General features: G+C 42.7%; 1 protein-coding gene across 1 annotated transcript; it reads left to right on the top strand.

Annotated features, from left to right (window-relative positions):
- The first annotated feature begins 1271 nt into the window (after positions 1 to 1271).
- On the top strand, positions 1272 to 23094 carry dpp3 (dipeptidyl-peptidase 3). The gene is made up of 18 exons (XM_052100469.1): positions 1272 to 1392; positions 2036 to 2327; positions 2403 to 2492; positions 2609 to 2746; positions 3430 to 3504; positions 3849 to 3939; positions 17283 to 17413; positions 17500 to 17630; positions 17763 to 17821; positions 18110 to 18304; positions 18387 to 18499; positions 18577 to 18669; positions 18822 to 18884; positions 19425 to 19549; positions 19624 to 19744; positions 19839 to 20018; positions 20973 to 21135; positions 22724 to 23094. Exons 2-18 carry the CDS (start codon positions 2058 to 2060, stop codon positions 22864 to 22866), a joined length of 2181 nt encoding a protein of 726 aa, XP_051956429.1. The 5' UTR covers positions 1272 to 1392; positions 2036 to 2057; the 3' UTR covers positions 22867 to 23094.
- Positions 23095 to 23357: the final 263 nt, after the last annotated feature.

The following is a 23357-nucleotide window of genomic DNA, read 5'->3' as shown; positions in this document are numbered from 1 at the left end:
ATGCAAAAGGACACTTCAATATCACCCAAATGAGAAAAAAAAAAATCTATTAAGGTCTTTAAATTATTCTGTCTATATACACAATACACAGTATAGTGAATGTTTGATTAATAGTTTGACATTAACCTAATTTACCCTAATGCATGTTTTCAATTTTAAAAAGATCACATAATGAAATCACATGTTGCAGGTGCACATTGAGGCAAAAAAAAAAAGAGTAGGATATTCTGTTATGAGAATAATCTTGAAATATTCAGTGATTATTATAATCAATGAAATGGCACAGTCACATGAAGGTATAGCTGATGGAGGTTCATCAGCAAGTGGTTGACCTGCAAAAGATCTGGTGTCAGTTGGATCATACTGCTGCCCTGACTCCACATTCAGCTCCATATGCCCACCCTTTGACAGACATGAATATAAACATTTAACTTGATAGAGAAGTTCCATTATGGAGCATAACTATGTACATTCATTTCTTTAATTCATAAAATATTGAATAAAATATGAGAAGATGCATGAACCTACAAATAAAATAAAATGGATGATATCAGCTAAATGGGAATTTGTTAGGTTTTTAATTAAATTAATGAATTCATTCATTTTTATATTAAACTATGTTCTCAAGCAATCCAAATGTTTTTTTTTTTTTACACCTAAAAGTGAGATGTATAAAAAATTATTGACTTGTGCCAGTGTACACGGTCAAGAAAGCAAAACAAAATAACTAAATAAATGAACCTGGGTGGTCAAGATGCTGTTCAGACCATGCTAATGGGTAATTTCCCGTTGACACAACGGTCTATTTTAGATTGCTGGGAAATGATTTCCACTGGAGCATAGTGGTAAACAAGAGGTACAAGTTCATTTGAAAACATAAGCTGTGCAAATGATTGGTTATATTAATGTAATAATTTGGCTATACACTTTCATTCTTACTTCCTTCTTTCTTAAAATTTCCAAACCACTCCAAACTCTCACCATGTTAACATGTATAATTTATATGTAAAAAATAAATACATTTAATGTAATATAAAAAAATACAATAATATAATGTATATTTATGATGTATTCGTGTACAATGTATTACTGAAGGCCACTCGAAAATGTACCTCCGAAAACTCCTCACCTTTCTCATTTCATGACACCACACCATGCGAAACCTTTTTGACGGCTGTTTCTCCTACTGGTTTTGACGCCAGTCAGTTAAAATCTTGACTATCTGATTGGCTGAGGGGCGGGTCATTCAGTTGAATGAGTAGCGGAAGCAGATTCGAACTCCTGTGCTGCATTTTGACAGGAGTGGAGTGGACGCACATTTCAGGGATAAATTGTATCAACAATTTGATACAATTGATTTAATCTCGGATATTATTTAAAGAAAATCACAAGGTCACTTTTAAAAACTATAACATATTTGAATAGTGTATTTGTAAAGTATTTGTTTGAATAGATTTGCGGGATTTCATTGTCTGAATTCCTACAAAGATAGTGTGCTAGCAGTATTAGCGGGTCGGATTTAGTCTCAGAAATTAAAGAGAAACTCATTACAGCCTTACAGCCAAGGTTTCTACGTAAAACATCATATTTAAAAACAAATCTTGTCCTCTATTTGCTTGAATTTACCTCACTGTGTGAGTGGCAGAGTGAATGAATGTAGTCTAGCCTATAGGGAAGTTCACTCATAAATGGGAGTTCACTCATGTTTTTCCAAGTCTGTATAACTTTTTCTTTCTTCCATGGAACACAGGAGATTGTTGAGTCTCAGTTACCATTCGCTTTCATTATATGAGATATTAAGCAGTGAAACTGAATGGTGACTGAGACTAACGTTCTGCCTAGCATCTCCTTTTGTGTTCCATAAAAGAAAGTCATGTGTGTTTGGAAAACATGATGGTCAGTAGAAGATGACAGACCTTTATTTTTGAGTGAACGATCCCTTTAAAGCTGTAGTAATCCGTGTGTATTGTGCTGTATCAAAGAAAGATACTTTGGCTAACCAGTGTCTGCTCTTGTGAATTTTCAATGGAAAAAGAACAAGCTGCAAATTGAATGAAATGATGGACTCACAGTACTACCTCCCAAATGACATTGGGGTCACTGCTCTGGACTGCCGGGAGGCTTTCAATCTGCTCTCACCCAAGGAGCAGCTTTACGCTCACTACCTCTCTCAAGCATCTTGGTACGGTGGCCTGGCAGTGCTGATTCAGACATCTCCTGAGTCTGCCAACATTTATGTACTGCTGCAAAAGATGTTCCGCAAACAGGCACCAGCACAGCTGGAAGCTGTGGCGATTGCAGCTGGACTTAGCGCAGAGGTCTTTCAGGTAAAGGAACTTGTTACAAACACCAATCTTAACGCCTTTTTGTATTCATTGTTGTAAAAATATTCTCATTTCCAGGCCTTCCTGGTATATGCTGCTGGGCTTTATGCAAACATGGGAAACTACAAGTCATTTGGGGACACCAAATTCATCCCTAACCTACCAAAGGTGAATTTTCCAAGTTAATATGTGGTAATGATGTTTGTGGCATGGACTTCATGGGGCCAATATTTACATCCTTTAAGGCCAGATGATCAATATCTGTGTCTATTTTTTAAATGCAGGAAAATTTCAAAGCCCTAGTGTGGGAGAGTCAAGCCTTTAAGGAGAACCCTGGTGAGATGGAGGCACTGTGGAACAGCTGTTCCCAGCCCCTCTACTCTCTGGAAGACAAGCAGAAACAGCTCGGTTTGGGGGAGAAGGTTAGAACAAGCTATAGTTCTAATAGGAATAGCTCACCCAAAGTGAAAATTCTCCCATCATTTACTCCATCCCAGATGTGTATGACTTTATTTGTTCTGAACACAAACTAGATATTTAGAAAAATATTTCAGCTCTTTTGGTCCATTCAATACAAGTGAATGGTGGCCAGAAGCTATATGATGGGTGTAGGTGATAAACAGATTAATATTTAAGTCCTTTTAAACTATAAATCACAGGCTTTTTGTTATTCACACTGTTCGTGCATATCACCACCTACTGGTTGGGGCTGATCAAAGGTGGAGATTTATAGTAAAATTAAATATTGAATTGTTTCAGCACCCACATCTATCATATTGCTTCTGAAGATATAGATTTAACCACTGGAGTTGTATGGATTACTTTTATGCTGCCTTTATGTGCTTTTGTGGAGCTTTAAAGTTCTCACCACAATTCACTTTGAATTTTGCATTTAATGGACCAACAGAGCTTAAATATTCTTCTAAAAATCTTCATATTGTTCAGCAGAAGACAGAAAGTCAGACACATCTGGGATGGCATGAGGATAAGTAAACTATGTTTTTTTTTTAAATTTCAGGTGAACTATCCCTTTAAATCCATCTCACATTTAACAGCTCAGGAACATTAGTTTGATATTTCTTTTACTCTTTCTCTTCTCTCATAGGGAATCACATCATACTTCTCAGAAAACTGTTGCTTAGAAGATGCAGAGTTTGCCCAGAAATTTCTGGACTCCAAGGTATTGTGAGAGATGAGAGATGCCATTTCTTATGTGCTGTACCACCAATTGTATACTTCTTTTGTACTATCTGGAATCCGTGTGCAATTAATAGAATGTATAACACCTATAGAACATTATCACAATGTCTAAAGTGCGTAATCAGAGACATAACACAAGAACTTGATAATAAATGTATTAACAATGTGTGTTTCTTAAAACCCTGCTGTTGATATGGAGGATGTCTTATTCTTTTTTAACAGACAATTGACCATGCATGAATTACCTAGTATACGAATTTACAAATTAGAACTAGGTGTACTAATCAGTTTTTTGATCACGTTTGGATTACTGTGTCCTTGTAGAACCTGAGTGCCTACAACACGCGTCTGTTCAAGACAGAATTAGATGGGAAGCGTTGCTATGAGGTGCGGTTGGCATCTGCCGTGAAGAAGGGTGAGTATTGACAGAGATTATTTATCAAAGATTAGGGCTAGGCGATACATTGAATACCTATGATATAATCATGAGGATTTTGCGGACGATTTAAAAATGAACAAAATAGTGATTATCACAATGATTTTAATCATTGTGATTAAAATGATTAGACTAATTTCACAATCTTTCAGGACTGTATAATTTATCAAAATGGAGATATGATAAAATGTGATTATTTAAAGGTGCTATAAGTAAGATTGACAAAAAGAGTTTGAAATGGGTACTGCAGTCCAAATTCAAAATATCGGAGCGATGTCTACCCTGACTCGAAGCTCATATTGGTTGCCAGAATGTTGACACGCAAATTAGCCAACTCAGCATTCGTATTAAAGGATTTCTGGGCTTAAAGCTGTATCCATCTTCCAAAGGCATCTCCAGTACTTATCCTTGTTTTACTACACCTCTGGTCATGGTGGTTTTTAGACGGATGGCGAGGCTTTTTAGGTCGGGTGGAATCTGTAATCTCTGATCCAGTTCGTTTGCTGGTTTCCATGGCTGCAGCACGCAGTGTTGTTTTTCCTGCATACTTGTTCAAATCTGGCAACCCTGCGGTGTCGAAATCAGTGAGTGGGGAGTAGGATCACACAGGCCAAAACATAAAAAGAAATGAAATGGAAATTTCAAAGTAGAATATACTGGCTGTAGCATTGTTATCGGAGAAGCCAGTTTTTCAAATTAGCATGTATCCAAATTTTCTAATGACATATTATGGTCATTTTATGATTTAGTACAGTCAAAATATTACATAGAGCACCTTTAACTGCCAAAGGCTGCGATTAAAAACTGTGTGCGCTTAAAAATGAACCGGCTAGACGCTGATCTGTGTGCACGCATGGGGGCGGCGGGCTCATGCTAGTATTTTAGTGCAGTTCACCTGCATTGTGAAGTACTGCAGGTTCAAGCATTCACGCAATTCCAAACATTAATAACACTATAAAGTTATTATACAAACGCTGAACAGTAAAAGAGAGCTTGACAGCGGTTCACAATGATCAAAACTTATTACTGTCGAACAAAAATTGAATTTTTCGTTTCATAATAAAAGCTCCCTGGCGAAGGTGAAATAATCACGACTGCACTTGCGGTGTCAAAATAAAGGGTGAAGTATAGGACAGAAATATATTAATTTATCTTTAACCAATCTTATCCTGAAAATAATAATATTCAGTATTATATTATAATAATAAACTTGACTGGGTTCCGCAGTAATGATTTAGTACTATGCAAATATCAGGGTTCTCTTGTGTCCTGGAAAACCTGAAATTCTTCAGTGCAGTTTTCCAGTCATGAAAAAGTCATGGAAAATTTGAAAAATACCTAAATGTCCTGGAAAAAAATTATTTGTCCTGGAAAATATTTTTAGAGTAGTAAAACAATTTGATTGTGTTTCTAGCAAGGTTTTTGTTACATTTGTTAAAAAAAACATGATAACGATCAGGACATATCGAATCGGTTACCTAACGTAACCTCGGTTCTCTCTAGATGAGGGAACGAGTATTGCGTAAGCTAGCTTACGCTACGGGAAAGATTCATCTTTTCTGAGATATTGAAGCCAAAAAATTATCCTTAATTTTGTATCATTTGTCAACGCAGTGCAGCAAATGCAGACCTTGAGCGGGCTAGCTAGCGAGCTCATTGGTTGCTCTGCGGCAACTGCTGCAGCCTATAGACGAACTTGGGCGAACTCGCGTCCAATGAGAGGCGTCACGCGCTACTGCATCAAAGCCCGCCAAAATGGGCGTGGCTAGAGTGCATATAAGCGTAGTTCGTGAGGCTGGAACCCTGGTTTTCATTGAATGAAGCGAAAGTCGCCGTGGCGCTGAAGCACGGCCGGCTACGCAATACTGCTCCTCATCTAGAGAGAACCGAGGTTACGTTATGTAACCGATTCGTTCTCTTACGAGAGGTTCTCTCGATATGCGTAAGCTAGCTTACGCTACGGAACCCATTGTCAACGCCGTCGCGCCAAGCATCCACTGCATGAGCCCCGGGGTGGGGGACCCGGGGAGCCCTTGTGAGTGGGGAAATAATATTTGGCCGGCAAGAGTGCGGGCCAGTGTGTGTGTAATACATAAGCACATAGTGGGAAGGGAACGACAGAGGGCGGTGCCGGTCTGTGTGGAATGAGTCCCATCAGTGCAGCTCACCAGGGGAGCTGTAGCGTATTAAACCGCTAGTAGTTTTGCCTGCATGGCGGGCACTTCCAGATTGTAAAATCTGACAAAGGTGGAGGGGAAGCCCAGCCCGCTGCCACACATATGTCGTGAATGGAAATCCCGCTGGACCATGCCCACGATGAGGCCATGCCTCTAGTGGAGTGAGCCCTAATGCCCAACGGGCATGGCAGGTCTTTTGACGCCAGTATGCGGCAGCAATAGCGTCCACTATCCATCTAGATAGTGTCTGTTTCGAGGCGGCGAGACCTTTGGTGCGCCCTCGAATGAAACGAAAAGCTGCTCAGAGCGTCTGAAAGAGGCGGAGCGCGCAGTATACAATCTCAGTGCTCTGACTGGGCAAAGGAGATTGGCGTCGCGTCACTATCGGATGCTGGCAGCGCCGATAGGAAATGACCTGTGCTCTGAAAGGAGTACCGATCACCTTGGGAACATAGCCGTGTCTAGGCTTTAAAATGACCTTGGAGTCACTTGGTCCGAACTCAAGACACGCAGCGCTGACAGACAGCGCGTGAATGTCTCCCACACGTTTGACTGATGACAGGGCAGTCAGAAAAACGGTTTTGAGTGAAAGGTATTTCAAATCCACGGATTGAAGCGGTTCGAAAGGGGGGGCTTTCATAGTTTCGAGAACTATAGAAAGATCCCAGATAGGAACCGATGGGGGGCGCGGGGGTTCATCCTTCTAGCTCCTTTGAGGAAGCGGATGACCAGCTCGTTTTTTCCCAGTAACTGGCCGTGCAGGGGTTCGGCGAACGCCGCGACGGCCGCCACATACACTTTGAGCGTGGATGGGGATCTGCCCTTATCCAGCAGCTCTTGTAAAAACACGAGCAGCGACGACACCCCACATATCCGTGGGTCCAGGTCTCTGTCGGTGCACCATTTTGAAAACACAGACCATTTTGACGCATAGAGTCTTCTCGTGGAAGGGGCTCTAGCGTGTATGATGGTGTTTATTACCCCTTCTGGCAGAGCGACGGGTAGTCGTTGATCACCCACGCGTGCAGCGCCCAGCTCTGGGTGGGGATGCCAGATCGTGCCGCGAGCTTGAGAGAGGAGATCTGCTCTCACTGGGATGGGCCACGGCGCTGTCAGTGACAGCTGCGTAAGCTCCGGAACCATGTCTGATTCTCCCAACGCGGGCTATGAGGAGCACCGAGTGTCGCGTTTCCTGATCCTCTGCATTACCTGTGGCAATAGGGAGACGGGAGGGAAGGCGTAAAGCAGGCGGTTGGGCCAGTCCTGGGCCAGTGCGTCCTCGCTGAGAAAAATATTGGGCAGTGAGAGTTCTCTTCTGACGCAAAGAGGTCTATCTCTGCTCTGCCGAATATGCGCCATAACTTCTGGACTGTTTGAGCGTGCAGGGACCATTCCCTGGAGGAATATTGTCTCTGGACAGTCTGTCTGGGCCGCCGCTCAGGTGGCCTGGCACGCGCGTCGCCCTCAGCGAAGCGCAGGTGGCACTGGGACCAACTCAGTATGCGTTTCATCAAATGGAAGAGGTTCCTGGATCTGACACCGCCTTGACGGTTTAGGTAGGATACCACAGATCTGTTGTCCGAACGGACCAGGACGTGGTGACCCTGAATGACCGGGAGAAGCGCATGCGCCGCACTCGACCGCTATCATTTCCAGACAATTTATGTGAAGGAGCTTTTCCTGAACTGACCATAGGCCAAAAACCGGTGAGCCCTCGCAGACCGCGCCCCAACCCGTGTTGGACGCGTCTGTCGAGATGACTTTTCGGCGAGATACAGCTCCCATCGTCACTCCCCGCTGATACCATTCGGCCACTGTCCAGGGCTGCAGAGCTGAAATACAGGTCTGAGTCACCTTGATCGGCTGGCGGCCTGTGGCCCAAGCCTGGCGAGACGCGCGGGTGTTTAGCCAATGCTGAAGCGGGCGCATGCGCAGTAAACCCAGCTGAAGTACTGCTGCGCCTGAGGCCATGTAACCTAGCACTCTGAAATTATTTCAGAGGCGTGAGGCTGTTCATCTGAAAGGACGCGGCTAGTCGCTGAACACGGCGCGCGCGCTGTGTAGATAAGCGAGCCATCATTGCCACAGAGTCTAGTTCTATTCCAAGGAAGGAAATTGCCTGACTGGGCTGTAGTGAGCTCTTGGTCCAATTGACTGCAAGACCCAAACTGTTCAGATGGCTGAGGAGAACTGTTCTGTGAGACAGCAGCTCTGTATGTGACTGTGCCATAATCAGCCAGTCGTCCAAATAGTTCAGAATTCGCAAGCCCTGACTCCGCAGGGGTGCGAGCGCCGCATCCATGCACTTCGTGAAAGTACGGGGTGCTAAAGACAGGCCGAACGGAAGGACGGTGTATTGATAAACCTGGCCGTCAGGCTGAATCTCAAGAATGGTCTGTGACGGGATTTATCTGAATCTGAAAGTAGGCATCTTTCAGATCGAGAGAGATAAACCAGTACCCCTGGCTCGTATGCGCGAGGAGTTTCCTGATTGTAAGCATTTTGAACGGTCTTTTGCAAGCACCTTGTTCAAACCCTTGAGAGCTAATATTGGTCTGAGGCCGCCGTCTTTCTTGGGAACAAGAAAATAACGGCTGTAAAACCCCGACTCGCTCAGCTAAGGCTGCACTTTCTCTATGGCCCTTTTGCACAGAAGGTTTGCTATTTCTGAACGAAGCATGCAGGCTGCTTCCGTGTTCACAATAGTTTCGAGCACGCTCTGAAGCGGGAGGGCGGCGATCGAACTGTAGCAAATAGCCCTGTTTTATTGTGCTTAACACCCGTTTGGATATCCCTGGGATAGCTTCCCACGCTTTGAAGCGTAACGCTAGAAGGTGAATGGCCAAATCGCCCTGATTGCTGCACACAGCAGCTGAACAGAATGTGTGAGCGCGCTTACTGTGCTTATGCATGACTGCTCGCAGACAGCAGGGACAGGCTGTTCTGTGAGTGACTTCCCGATTGAGATGAATGGGGAAAGAGTCACATCTGTTAAGTGATGCGCGAGCATAGTCACGGGCACGGGACTTACATACAGAGAAGTGTTTGCTGGCCGTGTGACAGAGCGGGCAGAGAATGGGCGTTTATTGACTTTATTAGCAATAAAACGCAGAATGTCATGGAATATTACATATTTGGATGAAAAAACACTCGAGCGGGCTGTGTCCGCTTTATGTGAGTGGGCTCTGATCGGGACACGGGAAGTGTAATGCTTGTGTGTAGAGGTGAACACTGGATTGTGGGCACATTTTCTACACATAAGGCTGGTCGTGTGACAGAGCGGCCAGAGAAGGGGCGTGCGCACGGATTTGTGGGCGCGTTTATTGACTCTAACACTCGAGCGGGCTGTGTCCGCTTTATGTGAGTGGGCTCTGATAGGAACACTGGATTGTGGGCACATTTTCTACACATAAGGCATGTTTGCTTTTTACAAGATTTCTTTGGGTCGCCGTGAAAACGGCGTTTGAGTGCAGGCAAGCGGGCAGTATCACCGGCTTGTTGGCTGCTGAATCCACCACTGTAGTAGCCTGAGAGAGGGGGACTGACAGGGGGCGAAGCTTTGACGGTGGTCCGGCCGTGGCGGGACTGAGCTGTCGTTTTTTCAACAAGGCTAGGAGGACTTCGGTTGCTCAGGTTTCAGCGCAACCTTAGACCGAGGCCCGCGGGGGGGGCGGCGGTCTGCGGCGGCCGTCTGAGCGCGATCGAGGGCGGCCGCCCTGTCGACGCTGAGAAGTCTGACTTTGTTGAGCTGGGTGCTGTGAAGAGGCTCGTGCAGGAGGCTGGTCACGTGGGCGGCCTGCAGAGGAGCTTAGCTGACGCGGCAGGAAGAGGTTCATGGCTTGGGTGGCTTTCTGGACTTCTGAAAAGCGGTCAACAATGCCACTCACCGCGGAGCCGAAGAGACCGGTCGGAGAGAGCGGTGCGTTGAGGAACGTGGAGCACTATGCTTCTCCCATGTCGGCTAGCCTTAGCCACAGGTGTCTCTCGGTCACAGTCAGCGAGGCCATGCACTTCCCTAGAGCTTGGGCTGCAGCTTTGGTGGCGCGAAGGGCGAGGTCCGTCGCGCTTCTTAGATCTGTAACAGCCTCTGTGTGCCTGCCTTTCTCATCCCACTCCCGAAGAAGGTCCGCTTGGAGGATCTGTAAGACGGCCATGGAGTGCAGAGCAGATGCGGCTTGGCTGGCGGCGGAATAGGCGCGGCCAACATAGGCGGAAGTCGCTCTGCAGGCCTTAGACGGGAGCACTGGCTTAGACCGCCATCTCGCGGAGGGCGGGCAAAGGTGTGCTGCTACCGAATCCTCGACCGGGGATGGAGGAGTAGCCCTTCTCGGTGGCGCCGCCCACCGGGCGAGAGGGGTGGAGACGTGGGAACGGGTCCTGGCCGAGAAAGGCACGCTCCACGCACTTTGCAAGCTCAGTGTGGAGTTCCGGCAGGAGGGAGCGGCCCGGGCCGCGGGTGTTGCGCGGCGACAGCTCTGAAGAAAGCAGCCGTCGAGTCTGTTGGGAGCCTGCTCAGGGGGCGGTGACCACTTGAGCCCGAGGCGGTCGACGGCCTGTGTGAGGAGGCGTGTTAGTTCCCCTTCGACTCCGGCACGGGTCCTGCTGGATTCCTGGGCCGAGGAGGAGGCGTGGGAGCCTGACCACTCCTCGCTGTCCGAAGCCATGATGGAACAGCCCTTATCCTCCGCCTCGTCCTCCGAGATGGCCGCAGTGCGCGTCCTGGGGGGGCGGGGAGGGTGAGAGCGATGCTCGAGGGAGAGGCTCCGGCGAGGCAGTCGCTTCTATCACCGGTTCTGGCAGCCTTCGGGAGCGGCGCTTTTTCCTGCGCTGCGGAACGGAAGGCGGCGCGGCGGCTTTGGTTCTGAGTGCTTCGAGTCGAGCCCGCAGGGTCGGCATCGGAAGCTCCTCGCAGAGGTCGCATCCGCCTTCAGCGAGGGCGAGCTCTGCATGCCCCAGTCCCAGGCAGAGAGCGCAGATGATGTGGCGGTCTCCGGCGCTGAGAGGGGCACGGCATGAAGTGCAAGTGGTGCGAGGCATCTTAAAAAAGACGCTCGTTACTCTTTTGTGAAGTTCGTTAAGAACTAGCTTGCTCTAAAAAAGGATACGTCGCCGGATGGCGTAGCTCGCAGGATGGCTGAAGGTGGCGGAGACGGCCGGCTTCTTCGAGCGCTGTCCAAGCTTGCTAGATGCCCCTCGAACGGCGACGCGGCTTCCAGTTCAGAGATGCGAAGAGCTTCGCTGAAGAGATGAAAATCAGGGTTCCAGCCTCACGAACTACGCTTATATGCACTCTAGCCACGCCCATTTTGGCGGGCTTTGATGCAGTAAGCGCTGGATGCCTCTCATTGGACGCGAGTTCGCCAAGTTCGTCTATAGGCTGCAGCAGTTGCCGCAGAGCAACCAATGAGCTCGCTAGCTAGCCCGCTCAAGGTCTGCAGTTGCTGCACTGCGTTGACAAATGATACAAAATTAAGGATAATTTTTGGCTTCAATATCTCAGAAAAGATGAATCTTTCCCGTAGCGTAAGCTAGCTTACATAATACGAGAGAACCTCTCGTAAGAGAACTATACAGTACTCCTTACCTATATACAGTGTGTATATATATATATATATATATATATATATATATATATTATCTTTATCATAAACTGTGGGGAGAAAAGTTGTATCAAGAATTTCACTACATGTCGTACTGTGTATGGTTATGTATGTGACAAATAAAACTTGAAACTTCACTTGGAATAGGAGTCAAATACACATTTGTATTGTTCTGTCACTTCCGCCGGCTGCACATTGTTAAACAGCAGGCTCGTTTGAGATGCCAAATGCCTTGCCTTGATAGTAGATTAGAGCAGGCTGGTGCAGTTTGGGAAGGAGTGAAATAAGTACTGTCAAGTCGGACAGTTCTCACTTCTCCTTGTGAATCAGCCGCAAATCAAATAATAACAATTTATTTGCCAGGTAGGATTTAAAATGTAAGTTACAAAATCAATCAAAGCCAATTTTACATAAGATCAGTATAAACAAACATTACTAAAAAATAAAATGCAAATCAAAGAAAAACATACCTGAAAATAAGAAATTAAAATTGCAATTACCTGATAGAAACTACACACAGTAAGCTGTGTGGAATCATCTGACTACAAAGAACCTAGAGCTCTGGTCCAGCTTTCCTTAAATATCCTGACAGAATAAACAATGTGTGCCAAATGGTATTATCCTTTGAACAATGAGAATTTGGGGGTGAATACATTCTTGGCTTACTGGGGTTTAACCTTATTAACATACAGGCAAGGAGGAGGATAGACCTCCAGAATTATTCAGTATTTGGCAAAGACCTTGTAACTTTGTTGTCATTTGTTTTACAAACCTGGGAAAAAGAACATTACACCAGTTGCACAGATAACTCCTAAATTATATCAAACATGCCTAGTTACATTACTTGTTTTTATGGTTTTCTTTGTTACATTTTCACATATACAACTTGTGTATCTGTGTGTGCCTTGTGGGGGAAACCAGGGGTAGAGAGAACAGCTGGAAATTGTGGGGGCAGAACATGGATGGCAGGATGTCTCAGGTGGTCAAGTGTTTAAGGAAGCTGGGTTTTTCACACAGTGATGTCTTTGTTTTCTGAGGTGTAGACTTTAATTGTGAGAGAGTTTAAGCGTTGTTTTTCACGGAAGTCTTGTTGTTCCATGTGGACATGTGCTGGGTTGGCACCTAGCCTTACACGGTGTTCTCAGAGATCATCTTTTGGCAGTAAATGTCTCATAATTTATTTTAATTATTACCTTATCGTTTCAGAGTATCCAGAGAACACAGTTACTGAACTACAGTAATTACATTCACCCAAAAAAAAAAACTCTAAGAACTCAACATAAATGAGTCTTCTTTTTACTTTATACAATCAAAGCAATTGCCTTATTTTCCTCTTCCAATAAATGTTTTCACTGTTTATTCTGCACACCTCCCACTTTCTTGTGTGGCAAGCTCATAAATTCACCCCTCCGTGACACTTTCTGCAGCACTTGCCAAGTAGAGGGCAAAGCGCCGCTTCACGCTGGCGTTTAACGGAGCGACTCAACTCATGTGAAATGCGCTTTACAATGACGAAAGTACATTATTGAAACTCAAAATTATTATTATTATTAGTCTATTACTGTTGTCTTTTCTGCTAAAAGTCATGCTCAGCAGTTTAAAAGCTGTAGGGAAATTATACAGCACATCTTATTTGTTTTTATGATGCTTAAACATTCTACTGAATCAGTAGAATTGACATACAAATTTTAATAAAGGAGAAGGTAAGGACATTATTGATATTATTATTATATATTATTATTATTATTAGACTGTTATTGTTGTCTTTTTGAATGAAAGTCTTAGCAGTTCACAAACTTAATGGAAATTATAGACCTGCATAGTTTTATAATGCTAAAATACTATGAAGTCTCTTGGCACACCTCATTCGTGAAAAACACATAACAAATTTGTGAAACAGAAGCAAGACACACCAAAATACCCTTTATTTATGCAGCTAATTCTGCACAATTGTGCAGATAATTTTCTATTCTTGAATAAATAAAATAGCTTAAGTTGATGCTTTTAGCTTATTCTTTAAAAAAAAAATAACCCCAGAAAATATGTTCGTGAATTGGTTATTGTCTTAACTTTTTCGCCCCTCATGAGTTTGCATCCCTGTGAGTTATTAACTTGAAACAACGATGACGGTCAGACCACGTTTTTAAAATTATGAATTTTTTATGAATTCACACTAGGTTGGTAGCGTGGTGATTCGGCCTTAATACCTCAGGATGTGAATTAATTTTGAATCATTCAACGATTGGAGTCAGCTTATACTGCGGTTACCACATGTAGTATGCGGAAACACGGAATCTAGTCATAAAAATGGCATTAGCAATAAAACGCAGAATGTCATGGAATATTACATATTTGGATGAAAATTAATGTTGAAATGTTCAATTAATCATAATAGTTTATAATTAAACTAAAAAAGTCTCTGTCCTTTTCTGCATATCACTACCCCTTCATCATATCGCGGTGCCGTTTTGTGGCCCGTTCTGGATAATGCAGCGGCACATTTCAGCTTATCGTGCCCCATTCGGCCCAGTGTTGTGGCCGGCCCTTCGGAAAAAGTCCAGGTTCTCCCAAAGGCCAATACGCCCCTGACATACAGACTATGTTTTTATTTAATTGAATCACAGCTTTACGGGGATTATAAATCACAATGGGCCATGGAGCATACTGCTTATCTGGAGGTGAGAGGTTACTGTCAAAAACAAACAGAAACACCAAAATAAAAGCTACATTTAAATGGCTGAATGTGTTTTTGCTTAAATATGACACTTGTTGGGCACATAAAATGTCTTGGACATGTCCTGGTTTCCATAAAATAAGTGAAGTAGTTTTTACAAAAATGTTTTTGTAAAAATATATGAAGGTAAATAAGATTTTTATTAAGCTTCCATATGTGATTGTATGTTAAATATTATATATGTTTTATGTATAATTTAAAAACTCTATGAAAATTATTACATTTTACTCTCCCTTGTGTTAATTTAGTGAAAAACTGTGGGAAACGTGCATTCGTCATTTATGCTATAGATTTGTATTTAATGCCTTTGAAATATAAATTCTACATGGCTACAATGGCTGGTTAGATGAAATTAGGGTTTCTCTGATTAATAAACAAACAAAAAACATAATTATCGAGATATGTATCGAAAATTTTCAATTTGCTGAAAAATATAGAGATATAAATTCTGAAGCCATATCGCCCAGCCCTTGCAGAGATGGGCCACTTCTATTTAAATGAATAGGGCAAATTGGAACACCCAACCAAGAAGCTCTAGCGCCCAATGGTCAATGGATGTAGAAAGGAAGTCCCGCCTTACAGTTAAAAGAGCCAGTCGCCTTTTAGATACAGACATTACCTGTCAATCAACTCGAGAATGTGCATGCACATTAGCTATACAAGCCAGGAATGTTTTATTTTTTTTAGCATTGTTTGAACAACTAGTCGACTAGTCAGTGTTAAGGATAATAATGTACACTCACCTAAAGGATTATTAGGAACACCATACTAATACTGTGTTTGACCCCCTTTCGCCTTCAGAACTGCCTTAATTCTACGTGGCATTGATTCAACAAGGTGCTGAAAGCATTCTTTAGAAATGTTGGCCCATATTGATAGGATAGCATCTTGCAGTTGATGGAGATTTATGGGATGCACATCCAGGGCACGAAGCTCCCGTTCCACCACATCCCAAAGATGCTCTATTGGGTTGAGATCTGGTGACTGTGGGGGCCATTTTAGTACAGTGAACTCATTGTCATGTTCAAGAAACCAATTTGAAATGATTCGAGCTTTGTGACATGGTGCATTATCCTGCTGGAAGCAGCCATCAGAGGATGGGTACATGGTGGCCATAAAGGGATGGACATGGTCAGAAACAATGCTCAGGTAGGCCTTGGCATTTAAACGATGCCCAATTGGCACTAAGGGGCCTAAAGTGTGCCAAGAAAACATTCCCCACACCATTACACCACTACCACCAGCCTGCACAGTGGTAACAAGGCATGATGGATCCATGTTCTCATTCTGTTTACGCCAAATTCTGACTCTACCATCTGAATGTCTCAACAGAAATCGAGACTCATCAGACCAGGCAACATTTTTCCAGTCTTCAACTGTCCAATTTTGGTGAGCTCTTGCAAATTGTAGCCTCTTTTTCCTATTTGTAGTGGAGATGAGTGGTACCGGTGGGGTCTTCTGCTGTTGTAGCCCATCCGCCTCAAGGTTGTGCGTGTTGTGGCTTCACAAATGCTTTGCTGCATACCTCGGTTGTAACGCAGTGGTTATTTCAGGCAAAGTTGCTCTTCTATCAGCTTGAATCAGTCGGCCCATTCTCCTCTGACCTCTAGCATCAACAAGGCATTTTCGCCCACAGGACTGCCGCATACTGGATGTTTTTCCCTTTTCACACCATTCTTTGTAAACCCTAGAAATGGTTGTGTGTGAAAATCCCAGTAACTGAGCAGATTGTGAAATACTCAGACCGGCCCGTCTGGCACCAACAACCATGCCATGCTCAAAATTGCTTAAATCACCTTTCTTTCCCATTCTGACATTCAGTTTGGAGTTCAGGAGATTGTCTTGACCAGGACCACACCCCTAAATGCATTGAAACAACTGCCATGTGATTGGTTGATTAGATAATTGCACTAATGAGAAATTGAACAGGTGTTCCTAATAATCCTTTAGGTGAGTGTATAATGTGTAATTAAACAAAAATATAGGCCAAATAACTATAACATCTTATTGCACAAAACTTAGAAGCGAAGTAAGAAATAAAGACTCCAATACAGCGGGACAAAAAAATCCTGTATGTGCATCCTGAACGGAGAATGATGCGCTTCAGTGTAACCAGAGCTTGGGAGTCTCAGGGTGATCCTTGCTGCACATTCAAAAGTGCAGAACTGCAAGATAAGGATGCAGCTACAAATAGTTCACAACATTAAGCAGTTTAAACCTTTTTTACTGCAACTGTATCTACCCAGTGTCACACAGAATTAGCAAAACACTTTAATCTCTCCACAGCACCGTACAAATACAGGAACATTACTCACAGCAGAGGTTTAACATCCGTTTGTTAGTTATCAACTTGAAATGTAATGTTGATGCAGTGCTTTGCTGTAACACATAAAAAGACTAATCCTAAAACATTAAAGAGACCAAACTTTATTCACAGTTATGCACAGCAAGCTGTTATCATGCAAAAAACACTTTCCAAAAACTTGCATCTCTCACTTAATTTGAGAAGTGCGTCTCCCATTTAAACTACCACCACTAAAATGTTAATGTTAGTAGCCGACCACACTAATTAACTAGTTAGTTGATGGACAATTAGTCGACCAACCTGGCACATTGCTGATTAAGCTAATATTCAGAGCAGTTTGACTCTGTATTACATGTTATATGTTGTATATTACTTACCATTACTTGAATAACATGATTAGTCTGGTATTTTTATGAATAAACCTGTCAGGGCCATTTACAATTCAGCTGTTTCTTTCCTTTTCAACTGTTTTCTCATCACCTGTTTTATGTCCCTGCCTTCTACAGACTGTGTTGTTGAAGGAGAGGCTGAAACATGTTGTGGCAAATATGAATTTGATGATGCTTTGTTCTCAATTCAGAGAGGCGATTATGCCTTTCTAATGGAGAAAGTGAGCCAGAACTTAGAGAAAGCCAAGGTGTGGATGACAACACTCAAGCTAAAACTCTGACTCAATAGTACTTTTGGAGGTGAGAGAGTGAACTTATGTGAGTTTTGTTGTAGGGTTATGCAGCCAATGAAAACCAGAAGAGAATGCTGGAGGAGTATGTCCGCAGTTTCACTTTTGGCTCTGTGGAGGCTCATAAAGAAGGGTCCCGTTACTGGATCAAAGACAAAGGACCAGTTGTGGAGAGGTGAATGACCCAAATACATGGGGTATTGAAAAAAAGTCTAATCATTTGGTTTTGTTGTTAAACTAGGTTTATCTGTACTTTTCTTTTTGGGAATTTCTATTAAAAGCAATTTTTTTTTTGTTTTTCTGCCAGTTACATTGGCTTTATTGAGAGCTACAGGGATCCATTTGGTTCAAGGGGTGAATTTGAAGGTAAGCCCAAATATTCTAACAAATTGCTTAAAGCTGAAGAATGTATCTTTTTCTGTGTTAAAATACTTTCTTCTATCCCAGCTTATTATGCAGAGATGCATTTCTGTCGCTTAGTGAGTTGGGGGCGTGACTATCTCTTTGTTTGACCAACGGCAGCAGGGGGGTTATTTTTGCAATTCGGTTTGGTGGCACTAGTGGAGCAGGAATTACATATTTCAGCTTTAAAATATCCCTGTGACTGTTTACAGATACCCAGTTATGACATCTATTTCTCTCTCCCATCCTCAGGTTTTGTTGCCATGGTAAACAAGGCCATGAGTGCCCGCTTTACTCAGTTGGTGAGCTCGGCTGAAGTCTTAATACCAGAGCTACCCTGGCCTCAAGCCTTTGAGAAGGACTGCTTCCTCAAGCCAGACTTCACCTCTCTGGACGTACTCACCTTTGCTGGCAGCGGCATCCCTGCAGGAATCAACATTCCAAACTGTAAGGCCTCCAACATGCTGTCAGATTTGATTAAAAAATGTTTTAGGAAATATCTGAACCAAACAGATTTGTCTGTCTGTAGATGATGACATCAGACAGACCGAAGGTTTCAAGAACGTATCCCTTGGGAATGTGCTGGCAGTGGCATATGCCACTCAGAAAGACAAGCTCACCTTTCTTGAAGAGAAAGACAAGGTAACTTACAGTACATTAGATGGATGAGTGCATTATCTGTGAAGTACGTTTACTTACCTTCCCTCTTATTTCTGTAGGACGTGTACATCAAATGGAAGGGGCCTTCTTTTGAGGTGCAAGTGGGACTCCATGAGCTGTTGGGCCATGGCAGTGGGAAACTCTTTGTTCAGGTGAGAGGGGCAAAGGTGGACCAAATTGATAACGTGCATGTGTTTGTGTGTATATATATATATTTATATATAATGTGCACTGCCCATACTATTAAAAATTGTTTAATACACAAAGTATAGCTCACATCTTCTTTGTGTTTTTATTGAAACAGGATGATAAGGGAGATTTCAACTTTGAGCAAGCAGTTGTTCGCAATCCAGAAACAGGGGAACTGGTGAGTTAGACGTAGAGCTGTCTGTTAATGGGAAAAAATGTTGTCCTTCGTGTGCCTCGGTGGCTGCCGTGAAGAAAACTACAGATAGAATGGCTTTGTTCAACAGTATAACAACGGCCTTTAGAGTTTAAATAAAAACAATCACACCTCATGGGGATTTGCTGATTTTGTATGTAAATCTTTCATTGACAATATTCATCCATATGTTTATCCTCACTTCATTGCATCTTTTGTTATTCTGATTTGTAGATGATCAAGTTTTCTAAACGTTTTACTCATTTTGGACTCTTGTAGCCTTTATGTCTGTGCTCATATTAATGAAATGCAAATCATTTCTTTAACATTCTATAAAAAAATATTTTGTTATTTTGATTAATCGGTTATCTGCTTTTTTAACCAGCGTCGTTAGCGCTGTCCGCAAAATCCACTATCTGTTGACCTCTAGTTAGCAGCATAACCTATAAGAGTCTTCTGTGCTCTTTCCTTTGAGCTGTGCAGTTCTTACAAAATCATGAAATGTACCCATCGACTCTTTCTCAGATCTCTAGTTGGTACAAGGGCAATGAGACATGGGACAGCAAGTTTTCCACCATCGCCTCCTCCTATGAGGAATGTCGGGCTGAGTGTGTCGGTCTCTACCTGTGTCTTAACAAACAGGTGCTCAGGTTAGTCCTAGTCTTTATTAAATGACTCCAATTGAATTGTGGGGATATGAAATCTGAGTAATTCCTATGTGCAGTATTTTCGGGCATGAAGGACAGGATGCAGAGGAGGTAGTGTATGTAAACTGGCTGAATATGGTGCGTGCCGGCCTGTTAGGACTGGAGTTCTACACACCAGAGAGCAGGAGCTGGAGACAGGTGAGATGCAGATGTGTTCTTGCACAAAAATCACTCTCTCTTCTGTGTCTTGTGCGTAATTTTGTCCATGACACTGTCCCAACACCTGACGCAGGCACACATGCAGGCCCGGTTTGTGATCTTGAGGGTTCTGTTGGAGGCTGGAGAGGGACTGGTTGATCTGAGGGAGTGCACAGGGGCAGACGGAAGGCCAGATGCTATTATAACACTGGACCGCAGCAAGATTCACACAGTCGGGAAAAGTGCCATCCAGAGATTCCTCTGTAAACTGCAGGTGAGATTGATAGTCAGAAGATGTGTTCGGAATGGAATACCGTACTACTTACTGAATACTCCACAGGATTATTATTATTAGAATGTTTTTAGTCTTAAATGAAACAGATCAAATAATGCAACAATTAACATTTTTAAAAGTCTTCATTAGGTTTATTTGCCATAATGAAAGTAATGATCTGATCTGTCAAGCTTGGAAAAAGGTAAAAGAAACACACCATAAAACGAAATTTTATCCCAAGTCTTCTGAATTACGTCATGATGTAATATTACACATTTGGTCATGAGTTGCGATGAGAACCGATGAGGTTTGATGTTGATTTAAGCACTTTATCTTGGATTGGATTTGAAAGAAAATAATTAATTAAATTTCATTCATAGACAGAAGTTGTGAATCCAATGGACTCACCAATTAACAGCATTTGCTCTCTGGTCTATGTTCTTTGCATGTTATCACAAGACACATACTTTAAATAAAGAAATAAACATAAAAACAACTGACACATGCAGAGAGATCAAACAATCGTGGCTGCCATAGTCTGTGCCATCTAGCCAGATATTCATACATTACATAGCATGTTTTAACTAGCGAGTGTCAATAAAATAAAAATTCTTATTTCATTCAAAATTCTTTTGTCATTCTGTTGCAATAATGAGTCAAGAAGGAGCAATTATAGCTGTAATTACTCAAGGTTCATTAATCACTCTGGTATAGAAGGTTAAGTCTTCTTCATGGAAGGTTAAGATGTACATGTATTATGCACATTTCGGCTAATTTGAGTATAGAGAAAATATGCATACTGTGTATAGTATACAATACCTACTGTATACAGCAGAGATAGTATGAGTTGGATGGTAGTATGCTATTCTGAACAAAGCCATAGCCTCAGGACATGCATTATATTTGGTTGGTAATCCCTTATGAGTTTACAAGGTTTGACATTCTTTTGTGAAGGTGTACAAGTCCACAGCTGATGTGGCGGGAGGAAGGGCTTTGTATGAAGGCTACTCTGCAGTGACTGCTGATGGCACCCATGAATTACTGCGTCTCAGAGAGACAGTTCTGCTCCATAAAGAAGCTCGCAAGATTTTTGTCCAGGCTAACACTCTCATCAAAGGTCAGTTCAACTTCCTTTCTTGGATAAATACTACAAAGTTACTCTTCTTATATGCTGCCATTTGTGACAGTTATTATAGTTTTGAATGTTTTATTAGTTTTGTTTCTTTTTAATTTATGTTTTCTTTCAATTTGTTTGAATGTGTTTTAGTTAGTTTTCACTCCAAGACTGTTAATTTGTTTTTGTGTAATTTTTGTTTAGTCTAATTCTTTCAGTATATTTAGTTTTGAGTACTTTTTGGCTGCTGAAGTGACCATGTTAACTGAATCATTGTTTAAAGTTAAGTATCCCATGTTTTTGCTTTCCGGTCTCCAGTGTTTTCACTTGGCATATATTCTTATCCAATAAAGTGATGTCTAGGATATTAAATTTGCCAAAACGTGGGTAGATAATGTTAAGCGATAGTCCGAGGTAGTAATGTTGATATCGTTAACTACCTCAAGTTCTTATGACAGCCAACAACTGAACAAGTTAAGCATGAACTCATGTTTAGTCCAACTAACACTTGGAATTGTTGTTCTCTGTCAGGAACACTTGTTTTGGTAGTTTTTATATCACTTCTTACTGAGAACGGCCAGAAAACCACTGTAATTAGAATCATCATGGCAGCTCCTAGCGGTTAGTCAGGAAAACTGTGGATATACATCTATCAGTTACAGCATTAAAACCACCTGCCTAATATTGTGTCCCTCTCATGCTGCCAAAACTCTGGTGCCAGACGGGCTGGTTTGAGTATTTCTCTAACTGCTCCTGGGATTTTCATGCACAACAGTCTCTATAATTTACTCAGCATGGTTCCATAAACAAACTACATCCAGTGAGCAGCAGTTCTGTGTACCGGAAATGCCTTGTTGATGAGAGAGGTCAACAGAGAATGGCCAGACTGGTTCGAACTAACAAAGTCTCCGGTAAATCGGATAACTGCTCTGTACAATTGTGGTGAGAAGAATAGAATCTCAGAATGCTATTGGTACGAGTAACGAGCCGGCAGCGCTTCATTTTCCATGAATCATGCGAGTAAACGTACCCGCATTACTTCGAACAGGCTGCGCGGATGATAGCCTACATTCCGTATTGCTATCCACTATTAATCCTTGAGATTTCCAATTCAGCATTCAGGTACACTGTCCTTAAACCTCTAGTTTATTCAAAATATAAATTAAAACCTGGAAATAAAGTTTTAGGATTTTGCATGTGAGATTCACCGCAATGGGCTAAATAGTTGATCAGCTTGTGATGCGTCTCACCACACTCCCATTCAGTTGATGAAAACACTCTGGGTGATCATGAGGAAGGATTACATCAAGATAGGAATGCAGGTCAGGTGCGAAAAACGTAATAAAACATAAAATAGCCTGCTCCTCTCTCGCTGTTGTTTGCTTTCGAGTGATTACCCTTCTGTGTAATTTTGAAAAATATATGACATATTATAAAAAATATTTAAGATTCCACACACTTTCGTGATCAGTAATCAAAGAAGGGGACCGTTTTCCAGCCATTCACCAGGAAAATAAAAAATGGCACTCCATGTCAAAAAGGTTGCCAACCCCTGCCACGGAGGAATAACATGCAGTTGTTTGTGGTGTAGATGATGCTGTGGAACTGGTGGAGTACGAAGGCAGCACTGCAGGGCTCATCCAGTCTTTCATCGAGCGCTTCCCTAAAGATGCAGAGGAGGTGGAGGCCCAGATGCTGGAGATGGCCTCCAGAGACACCATCTGCTGGTGCTGAGTGACACTGCATTTACAGAGACATCCTGTCAGACAATATTAGTCCTTACTTAGCCACGGCAACTAATAAATTAACAAAAACTTGCAGAAATGAACAAAAGGCTGCAGAATGCACAAGGAAGGGACTGGTAATGATTCTAAAACACATACTTTCACAGGTAGGAGGAACCAAGAAATGTACTTATATGAACAGACATGCATGCAAAACAACCAACGCTTTACCTTCCACATCTCACTTGCCACTAATCTTGTTTTTTTGTCTTTTCACTGCAAAACAATTGCAAGTCTTGTTAAAGTTCCTGCATTAAATCGGACCGCAGCCCACACTTCCCACACAGCCACGAGAACGCACTGACAAGAGTGAACTTGCTGTGTGAGGGTTGAACTTATGTAATCTCAACTCAAAACCCACTTGACAACTGACTGTAAAATGGAAATACTCTAGTGTAGAGTTAAGCTGCTGATTGACTCATCTGTGAGGAAATGTTAAGA

This window comes from Xyrauchen texanus, chromosome 31 (genome assembly GCF_025860055.1).
Source record: "Xyrauchen texanus isolate HMW12.3.18 chromosome 31, RBS_HiC_50CHRs, whole genome shotgun sequence".
Taxonomy (NCBI): domain Eukaryota; kingdom Metazoa; phylum Chordata; class Actinopteri; order Cypriniformes; family Catostomidae; genus Xyrauchen; species Xyrauchen texanus.
This window is presented reverse-complemented; position numbering and strand designations above follow the sequence as displayed.